This window comes from Lipotes vexillifer, unplaced genomic scaffold, assembly GCF_000442215.2.
Source record: "Lipotes vexillifer unplaced genomic scaffold, Lipotes_vexillifer_v1.1 scaffold154, whole genome shotgun sequence".
In the NCBI taxonomy this organism is placed as follows: Eukaryota; Metazoa; Chordata; class Mammalia; order Artiodactyla; family Lipotidae; genus Lipotes; species Lipotes vexillifer.
The window spans coordinates 1,502,195-1,513,117 of record NW_006783737.1 but is presented as its reverse complement, the minus strand read 5'-3'; the positions used below and the strand labels follow the sequence as shown (position 1 = coordinate 1,513,117).

The following is a 10,923-nucleotide window of genomic DNA, read 5'->3' as shown; positions in this document are numbered from 1 at the left end:
ACCTTCTTTTTCCTATCTAAATCAAACACCAACTTCTCCTTAATATGAGTTCTCATCTTTCTAGTCAGGCCTCTTCAATAAACGTCCATGACCTTCAAGTCTCATTCCAATACCTCATCTAGGCTCTTGCTGTTGCCCTTAGCTGGAAAGTTTGACTTTATTTCTTACACTACTTCACTACTCAGTGAGTGGACTACACAGGGTTTGAGAGCACCAGTAAAGCAAGTTACTTAATTCTTTGGTCTGATTGGAATACAAACTTACCTTAAATTGTTTCACCCTCCTGATGGGATTAAACTAATCTACGTCTGATTAAGTTATAATTTTTTCCATACTAGCCTTGGTACAAGTGTAGGAGCTACGTACAATAACCTAGTGTTGTACAGTTGCATTGAATGCTCATTAAATACTTCATGATTGATTTTCAAATAATTTAAAACGTATATACTATGTTTTTACCTATTCTTCCTCCACTTCAAGTGTCCTTTCTATTGTATTGCTATATACTGCTAGAGTAAGGATAAATTACAATGAGTCCCAGTGCGAGATGAGAGGATAAATTATGTGTATTTACCCCCTTCCTTTGGAGTGTGAAATGCCCACCACCTGGCTCTGACAGAAACAGAAGGTTGAAGGTCATGTCAAATATCATAGACATAATGACTTGGCTATAGCAATTCCTAATCCTAACCAACTTGTCCTTTGTCCACAAAGACACTAGTGTATATTTTGTTCTCATCTTGAGTTCAGACTTTGAGGGAGGTAAGTGCAGTTGCTTAAGTTCTGCCAGTTAGTACAATATCACGAAGGCAAACATTGTGCTAAAATTTTGAGAAAAAATGTGAGTGTTGTTTTCAGAAAGATATATTTAGCTATGGCGTTTTCAAGAAGAAAAAATCAAATTGTAAATAAGAGAACCTCATTTTTAAGCATTTCCTTAGTTTCAATCAGGTTGGATTTTAAACTCAGGAGTCTTTTTGGTGGAGTAAAAGAGAAGGAATTAATTAAAGAGAGGAAGGAGAGGTACCTAATGTGTTGTAATGATGATGAAGATGATTACGACTGTGATGGTGATAACAAACAGAGCGACAAATTTCATGAGTCATTCTGGTCATTAATAGCTGTCATCTGAAAAACATAGCTTTATAGGTAAGCTCCAAAAAGCTGGACATTACCCAATAGTTATTTCTGAATAATGTGCTGACCTAAATACATAGAGCCACACAAGTAAGCATCACCTTTTAAACATTCATTTATTTATTAATTTATTTTTTTGGTCTTGGATTTAACTACCCCAGTAGTTGCATGAGCTTTGGGTTTCAACACATACTTCTGCCTAGCAGAGTTCATTAACATAAGAAGATTGATAAGAATTTTCATATTTATCCCATTTCACAGAACTTGAGTATAAGACAGGAAGAAATAAGTGAGTTGATTCTCCACTTGAGAGTTCTGTTAACTTGGAAGAAAACAGTAAGCCTAGTATGTGAGTATTTGAAGAGAGGGAAGGAAGACCTCACTTCCCTCCCCAATATCTTCCTTCATGTACCCCAAAGACCCCTGCTCTCATTTTCTCAGTTTCTTTGTTCTGCTTCTTCTCCTTAGCTTTCCTGTTCCTCCACACACTAGACACCTAAGATCATGATTTTGGATCCAAGAGTATGTAATATTTGAAGTTTAAAAGGGGGACATTTTTGAGTCCAGAACCCAAAATCTGAAAATAAGAAAAACTACTGGTCTCTAATGTGCGCCTGAACTGCCTTTACAAAATAAAAACAGAGTCAAAGAGAAATGAGACCAGCAATTAGAGTAGTGACTGTGCCCTGCTATTTGCGTTTCCCCTATAATTGTTCATTTCTACATTGCCTTGGGGTTTCAGTAGGTCGTGAATTGTTTCTCATATTTAGAGCAACAATTGGAATTGTGTTGTCCTTTATGTCCACAAAAATATAGTTTACTAACGTAAGTTAATGACTGCAAAATGCTTTTTGTGTCTAGATGACTTTGTTATGGCATTTAAAGGTAGCATTTCGGATCAGCATGAAGGATGTTCAGGGAATGAGAAAATAGGAACCTTTCCCTTCCCCCCCCCTCCCTTCTTCTACGGAGTAGAAAGAAATCCAGTCCAGGTTTTGCCTTCGACTCTGCCTCTGAATTTCGGCTGTGCAATGTGTAGCACGTTTCTCTCCCGCCCCTCCTTTTTCCTTCCCTCTTGCCTCCAGTGTCGGTCTCCAGGATTTCTCTCTTCCTATTTCAGGAGGACTCTCACAGGCTCCCTCAGCCTGTGTGAAGCTGAGGTTTCCCCTAGACCCCGTATATCCCCAACACATACCTCCACGCACACGCAGCCCCAAGAACCCAGCGCTCACACCGACACACACTCGCGCGCGCACACCCCCGCGGTCGCCTGTCCATCTCCCTCCCGGGAGAGCCGGCGCGCGTCCCCACCTTCGCCGCACACTCCCGCGAGCCGAGCTCGCCGCGCGCTAGATAATTCTGCGGCTCGGAACTCGGATCGCAGCTCTCAACCCCCATGGTGGTTTTCTAAACATTTCTTTTCCTCCTCTTTCTCGTTTTTATTGCACCGTTTTCGGTCTGGGGGGCCAGAGGATCAAGGCGGGTGCTTTCCCAGCCAGCCCTGGTTGGCTTGCCATCCTCCATCAGGCATATAAAAGTTTGCTGAGCATAGTCCAGAGGGCTGCGCTGCTCGTCCCCTCGGCTGGCGGAAGGGGGTGACGCTGGGCAGCGGCGAGCAGCGCGCCGCCGGCTCTGGCGGGCTTTCGGCTTGAGGGGCAAGGTGAAGAGCGCACGGGTCCCGGGGTTCACCGAGCTGGATTTGCATGTTGCACCATGCCTTCTTGGATCGGGGCTGTGATTCTTCCCCTCTCCGGGCTGCTGCTGTCCCTCCCGGCCGGCGCGGATGTGAAGGCTCGGAGCTGCGGCGAGGTCCGCCAGGCGTACGGTGCCAAGGGATTCAGCCTGGCGGACATCCCCTACCAGGAGATCGCAGGTAAGCGCGGGCGCGCGGCCCGGGCCGGCTGCAGCCCTCGGCGGCCGCACGTCCCCCGCGCCTCCGGAAGCCCTCCGCCTTCCCCCTGTTGCTGAGTTGTTGGTGTTCACTTTTCTGTCGGGGCTCTCCCGGCCGCCGAGCTTCTGTGCGGGGCGGCGGATGCTCCCGCGGCTTCGCCCGCGGGGGAGGTGTGCGTCTCAGCTGCCTCATTGTGTGCACACGCGGGAGCGCCCTCCTTCACTCCCTCCCTCCCGCGCTCTCGCGCCCCCTTCGTCGTTGGCCCCGGCCGCGCGGGCCGGGGAGCCCGGCACCCTCCGGGGCGGCCGCGGCGCGAGGGCAGATCGCCGAGCGGGGCGCCCACCCCGCGCCGCTCGCTCAGGCAAACTTGAAGAACTGCGGCCGCAGTTTGCCCAGCGCCACAGTCTGAGTGGCGCCTTCTCCGCTCCCGCCCTCGCGCCAGCGGGGGCGGTGGAGAGACGCGGAGGGCTCCCTTCGCCCCTCGGTCCCCTCTCCTGACCTTCGGGGAGGCAGAGCGCCCGGCGCCCGGGCCGCGGGCGGGAGAGGCTTGTGTGTGTGTGTGGGGAACCCCACCGGGGGACTCGGCCTCCGACGTCGGCGGTTCCAGGCTGGTCTGGGGAGTTCGTGGGCTGCCCGTTTGAGATTTGGGGCGGGCTTTCCCGTTACGGTTCCTCAGTGCTTCCCCGATTGCGGTTGGTCACTCGCGGTTCGGGGACACCCCGGCCAGCCGGCGCCGCGCCCCGTCCTGAGCGCGGCCTCGGCCGCCCGTTCTGGGAAGCCGAGTCAACTTAAGCGGGTGGCTCGCTGGTGGATTCGTCCCGGGCTCCCGGGACCCCGCGTCCCCCGCGAGCCCGGCCACCAGCATTCCTCCACCGAGAGCCCCTCCGACAACTTGCGCGGCAGCCTGGGTGCGTGTTTTCCGGCTCTTAGCTCCAACCGAGCCCGAGCTTGTCGGGGGCTCGGTGAATGAAATGTGTTGGGGAGAGGTAATCCTGTGGCTGCGAGAGAGGCCAGGAGATGCTCCGGGGGCGCGGGCTGCTCAGACCCGGCAGCTGGAGTCCTCAGGGTCCTCGGAGGGTCGAGTCAAAACGCTGGATTTCCACCAGCCTCTCTGCGTTTTGCCAAAGAACTGGTCGCTGGAGGGAAAGCATTTTTGCAGAGATCTTAAAACATCACGGTTTCGATACGTAGTGGGATTGTTGTTTTATTGCGGTTGATCCACAAACTCTACAAGTGGGTTTTTTTACTCACACCGGAATGAGCACATTTCTAGAAATACAGGCAGTGAAAAAAAAAGCTTACACACCACGCTAACAGCGCGGAGCATTATATACAGGGAGCCTTTTTTTAATTCTGAGCCAGACATAGGCAGCCTCTGGTGAGTCGGAGGCGGAACCTGTGGTGAATTATAAGACCACTTTTCTCTCCCTGTCACTTCTCCCTTTTCCAGAGCTCCTTAATTTGTTAATCAGTGAATAGAGAGCGACTGCCCCCACAGCTCCTTAAGTTTCTTAACTCTCCTTCCCCTCTGTCTACTGTTATTTCATTCTTTTTAATTAATTGATAAGGATCAGCTTTGCTTTTCCCCTCCCCCCCCAATCTCAGGGAATTCAACTTTTTAAAGGTTTAGAGTATGGATCACTTCTTGTAGGAACTTTTTCTCCTCTCATCTGGGCTTTTTCAAACTGTCTTTTAAACACACATATTTCCCAACATGATTTCAGATAAGATATCTCAAAGAAGAAAAGAGTTAAGTATTTTTAAATTGCTTCAGTATTCTTTAGTGGATAATGGGACTTTCAGCAGACTACAGTTCATCCTTACCAGAGGCAAATCTCCTTCATATCAGAGGGAAGGTTTTCCGTGTGTATGATTTCTGTAGGCCCCACTGACTTTCCTGAAACATTGCCAGTGGTTGAGATAAATCCTTCAGTAGAGTTTTAACTACAGAGGGCTTTTTTCCCCTTTTTTCTCCACCCCTTGACAATTACAGTGCTTGCTAATCAGCTATGAATTTCTAAAATGTGTGCACTTTTGTTAAAATCACTTTCTAGGACTAAGGGCACTGTTGAGTTTGCCTAAACCCTCCTGTCCTTTGTGCCAGTGGAAATACTCAAGCTATAGGTCACTGGGGGGTCAGAGGCACATCTGATAGGAAAAGAAATGAATTGAAAGATAACTATATTAAGGACCAAGATTTTTTCAAGGTGAACTTTACTCAGTGCTACCTATTGCTGTTGGAATGATCGCTTAGGTGTCCTGTTATTAAATGAACACACTCTTCCTCTCTTCCCTCGTTCCTGATACCATTTACTTTTAATTATCTAGTATATCGTGGTTATCCTTCCCTTCAACTACTTTCCATCCTTTGCCTTGTTTGGACTTTTACTGGTTTGCTTGAGAAACGGCATGTGCTGTTAGTCTGCCAGGGAACATGAATTTAAAGGAACTGCTGTTCAGATTTCAGGTTCTTGAGAGCTGTTTCTAGTTGAAAGATATTTACAGGTAGCTTGCCTGGTAAAATAACTGAGAAGTAATAAGGAATTATGTTTCATCATGACATTATTAAAGTTTTACTCAGAACTCACAGTTGTGAAATAGTGTGCCCTTTTCCATTCTAGGATAAAAGGGAGTTCTTCAAACTCAACAGATGAGGGACTGTGATGGGTAATATAAAGTTCGACTCTCAGAGAGTGCTTGGGAAAGAGGAGGCCTTCAGGGGGCAGCTTGTACCATTAATCTTCCCTCAGCCCTGATTTTAAACCATCCCAGGCAGATCAGATAGACTATCTGTCCTTGTTTCAAAGACCTCCAAAGGAATAGACTTTTGAGCCCCTCTCAGCAATCCATTCTAATACTTAGTAATTTTTGTGGTATCAAAATGTTTGCAGATATCTAGCCAAAAGCCTTCAAAGTGTGCTTGCTTATTTTCTCGTGTTCTATCTTCTGGGAAGATATTGAGCCATGTAGCATCAAGTTCTTTGTTAGGACTGTTACTCTGATCAAAGGTCAGTGTGAAACATATCAGTTTTTCTTCCAGCATCAGAAATATTATCTCATTTTCCAATCCAACTCATCCTGATGGTGCTAAACTTCTAAAGTAACTCACAACTGAAAAGAGCATCTGCTTAAAAGTCTGGGCAATTCAGGGAATGTTGTTTTATGCTTACGGTGCCTCTATTTTATGCTTTGAGCCTTCTTGGAGTCATTAATTATAATATGCACGTGTTGCTTACTAGTGGTAATTTATTGGCTTACAGGTTAATGTTTTTCATTTATCTACTGCAACTTTACTTAACAATCTCTTATATAGAAATCACTATGTGCCCGGCACCTATCTGAAAAACATTACTTACTTTAAAAACATTAAACATTGCCTTACTGACTTTTTCTAATAACTTAGATGCTATCATTATCCCCATTTTAAAGATGAAAAGACCGAGCAACACAGAGACAGATAATTAACTTGCCCAAGGATGACTCAGGTAGCAAGTGATGAGGCTAGAATTCAAACGCAGGCACTCTGACCCCAGGCACTGGAGTCCATCCACTTCACCTTGCCCACTGCCATTCTGTATTTGTCGAATGAATGCATGTAAAATCAATTCTTTCCTTATCTAATACATCTATAGCCTGGTATTATCAATCACCACATGCATTCACTCACAGTTCAAGCTGAGTATTTTTCTATTTACTTGCAACATCTACAATTTTTCAAAATCACTTTGAATTTAGATTTTATGTTCTCTGGAATTGGCTACGCTACCACCACTAAATTGTGTACTCGTGCATTTTCCCGATCATTGTATAGATCTGGTTATATGAAAGATAGAAAGTAAAAACATGTGTCGGTTTTTTTCAATATACTGGGCCTACTTTCTGAATATTGGGTTAGTCCAAAAAAACTTACTCCAGGAAATTATCATGGGGGTAGAGGGAGGAGGGAAGTTTATCCCCACAGATTAGGAAAAACATAACTAACTCTGTTCTCAATAATTTACTTTGCCACCTTTTTCCTATCTCAGGTATTTTGAGAGTTGGGCTATAGCTGCATATTAAGAAAGCAGTAAATTCTCTCCCATCACTTTTTTTTTTTTTTTTTGCGGCACGCGGGCCTCTCGCTGTTGCGGCCTCTCCCGTTGCGGATCACAGGCTCCGGACGCGCAGGCTCAGCGGCCATTGCTCACGGGCCTAGCCGCTCCGCGGCATGTGGGATCTTCCCGGACCGGGGCACGAACACGTGTCCCCTGCATCGGCAGGCGGGCTCTCAACCACTGCGCCACCAGGGAAGCCCTCTCCCATCTCTTTAATATCAATTTATCTCAAAAATCTAAAAATCTGTCTCAAAGTCTAAAATTAAAAAAAACATTCTCTTATATTCCACTGATATACTAGTGACATTTTTAGTCTTTATTGTTTTCAAATTTCAAAATATGTAATGCTTCATTTTGTCTGGCCTTCGTCCAGCAATCCTTTCCTTTTTTTGGTGGGCTTCCCGGGGAAAAGCCCTCCCTCCCACTGCTCCCCAGCAAACCAACTTATTTGATACGTTTGCTGTTAACCCAACTCTTTTTTCAATTTTACATGTAGATATCACATTAACATAAATGAAAAAACAGAGTTTGGTAAGTCTTACTCTTTTGGAGACATATTAAATCTCCTAGTTTGGGATAAATAATTTAATTTCCATTTAGCTGCCTGCTTCACAGAGTTCTGATTTCTTTGCCCTCTGTTTAGTTAGACGATGTCTTTAAAATCCTTTCGAAGAACACTGTGAGGTAGAAATGAGTTAGCGGAACTTCAAATTTTTTTTTATGATTTGTCAAGTCACTAGATTACTAAAAGATTCACATTAATTCCAGGTATCAAAGCAATCTAAAATCTGGACTATTAGGAGTACCGCTTGTTAGACTCTTGATTTGGGAATTAATTTTAGAATGATCCTTGCAAACAGAGTTATCTTAGCTGATTTAATTAGAAGATGATATGTCATCGTTGAGAATAAGAGTTCATTTGAGTTGACTGATATACTTTTTTACATAAAACATATCTTTTAACTGTGCCGCATTGTAATAGCTTGTGAGCAGAAATGTAGGCCACTATCAAAAGTGATTTAAAATATACAGCGTTATGTTCTTTAAAATACTGTAGTATAAACATTGCATTATAATTTATGGAGAGGGTGACTAGTGTTTTTTTACGATTATGGGTGAGTATTATGAACACTTAACAAAATATAAAATTGAGTCCTTGGGCTTCCCTGGTGGCACGGTGCTTGAGAGTCCGCCTGCCGATGCAGGAGACGCGGGTTCGTGCCCCGTTTCGGGAAGATCCCACATGCCGCGGAGCGGCTGGGCCCGTGAGCCATGGCCGCTGAGCCTGCGCGTCCGGAGCCTGTGCTCCGCAAATGGGAGAGGCCACAACAGTGAGAGGCCCGCATAACGCAAGAAAAAAAAAAAATAAAATAAAATAAAAAAATAAAATTGAGTCCTTTTAAACCAAAGTGACCTACCATTCAGTCACTAGATTTTTATAGAAATATGAGTTTAGGATAAAAACTGTAGTAAAGGAATTATTGATAAAATAATTCATTAGCTTAGTCTTAATTCATATTCAAACCCACAAAAGTAACATCATAGGACTTTTTTTCCTCCTTAGTTCACATCTCTCAAGACTTCTAGCAAGGCCAGCAAGGTGACTTAAAGTTGTCTTGCCAGTATAAACAGAATAATTAATATTTCAAACTTGGTGCTTATATCCTTTTGCAGACCAAATTCTGCTCTCTTAAATTCTTCAGCTGGCACACAACGAGACTTTAAGTAGTTTCATAGATTTCTCCAGTATTACTCAGGTTTTAGTGATTTACATGAGAACGTTTTAAAGTGTAGTTGACTCCCTGGATGGCATGTTTGTAAATAAAGGGTTTCATAGTGCTAACTCTTGGGTAAAAGTTTAAAAATTCTAATAATCCTGGATGGAAATATTTAAGAGTTTTTAATAACCCTGGATGAAAAATATTTTTAAACAAATGCACCAGTTAGTAACAAAGAAAAATAGAAATTTGATTCCACATTTACACGTTATTCAGGTTATTATTTTTATAACCTATTCTCCATTTCTTTTAGGCATTTTTTTTTTACTTTTCCACTAGTTCTTATTTACCTACTCTGTGTAAGTCATCATGCCAGGGACTGGCTATAGGGCCCCAGGGAATTTTAATCCCAGCAGGGAAGCAGAAATTAAGGGCACCTTTAACAGCGAATGGCTGAGATAAGTGCACAGCACTAGGGTACCTGGCACTGGGAAAGCATTCAGTAGGATCATGTGGGGACTTCCCTGGTAAAATTTAAAAAACGGAAAAAATATAGGATCCTGTGTTCTGATCACAGGGTTATGGAAATTCCTCCTTGAAGAAGAGCCATGGGCTCCGAAGAATGAGTACAGAGTCAGAAAGAAGGGGTGCGGGGGGAGCAGAGGGCACACACATTGCCTTTATGGAAAGAAGGCCCTGAAAGCATGAGAGGAGTTCCAGTTTACATGATCACTGAGAGCCATTCTTTTACATATGAAGAAGTCCCAACACAGAGCAGTTCTGGGAGTGAGAAAGTAGAAAGTTAACAGTATCACCCGGTCCCAGGTTCTCCCCATCTTTTAGCTCTTCCGTCCTCATTCCATCCATCATCCAGGTCAGGGCCATGATGGAAACAAGATGGCCGCTGGAGTACCAAGAGGCAAAGGGGCAATGCCCAGAGGCATAGAAAGGGACCATTTCTTCCCATGTGCATCTCTCCGTTGATGAGGCAGACTAGCCCCAGCAGTCCCCCAGCAGATTTACCCACCTTTCTCATTCCAGAATTGCTTCCTATGCCCATGCTTGGAAGAGAAAGGAAAAGGACTATGGCTGTTAATCTGAACTAGTCACAGTTATACCCTAAGACAGGCTGGTAGTCACCTTTCTCACGTATATGGCCACTGAAATGCTTGGTTAATCTTTATAATCTTAATAAGGAACTTAGGGGTAACAGAGGAATTGAGAGGAACGACTCAGACTATCTGAATTAAGTATTTGGCATTCTTGCTTTAAACCAGTGTTCCTCGACTCCGGCCATTGGTGAACTGATAAATGTTAAACAATTGGCTCTCTGGAGGATAGTGTGTGGAGAGACCTGATTTGTAGCATTTGCCAATTTTTGTGGTCTAAATGTTCCCACTGTGACCGATCTTGAGCTACTAACAGCTCAACACCTGGCTCACAAAATTCCAGAAGATTTAACAACTGGCTCTTTCGAGTTGGAAAGAGCCAGGGCTATCCTGGAATCATGTGAGATATTAAGAAAAACACCTGCACTTGGGCTTCATCTTCAGATAGTCTGATTTAATTGGTCTGGGAAGGGTACTTTCCCTCCCTCCCTCCCTTCTGCTCTTCCTTTCTTTTGAAAATTTCCCAAGTAATCCTGATGTGCATCTAGGGAAGAGAGCCAGTGGTCTGGAGCAGTGCTTCATAAACTCTATCATGCATCAGAATCACTGGAGGCCTTATTAAACGCGAACGCTTTGGTCATCCCCACAAGTTCTGACTTAGTAGTTCTGGGATAGGACCTGTAATTTGCATTGTTAACAAGTTCCCAGGTGACGTTGATGCTGTTGGTCTGGGCAGCATCCTTTGAGTTTCTGGGGGCCACATTCTGGGTGCATTCAATGTGGTTTTAAGTACACGTTTTTGTCAGGGGAGACAGTCATATTTGAGCAATGATTTTGTGTTATTTTTTGCCTTGACCTTGGGTAGGAATCTCCACCCAGAAAGAGTTGCTGCTTCCAAACTGCGTACCCCGACCCTGTTTTCTCAGCGTTCTTCCAAATGTCTACATTGACCACTAGGGGGACCAAGGGAAAGA

The 10,923-nt window shown here is 44.6% G+C and overlaps 1 protein-coding gene across 1 annotated transcript in view; it reads left to right on the top strand.

Moving 5' to 3' along the window:
• Positions 1–2,231: 2,231 nt before the first annotated feature.
• The window catches only part of GPC6 (glypican 6), a 1,088,719-nt gene continuing 1,080,027 nt past the window's right edge, over positions 2,232–10,923 (top strand). Inside the window, exon 1 of the mRNA XM_007456378.1 lies at positions 2,232–3,010. Coding sequence (XP_007456440.1) covers positions 2,851–3,010 — 160 coding nt within the window. The 5' untranslated portion in view covers positions 2,232–2,850. The remainder of the gene's footprint in view (positions 3,011–10,923) is intronic.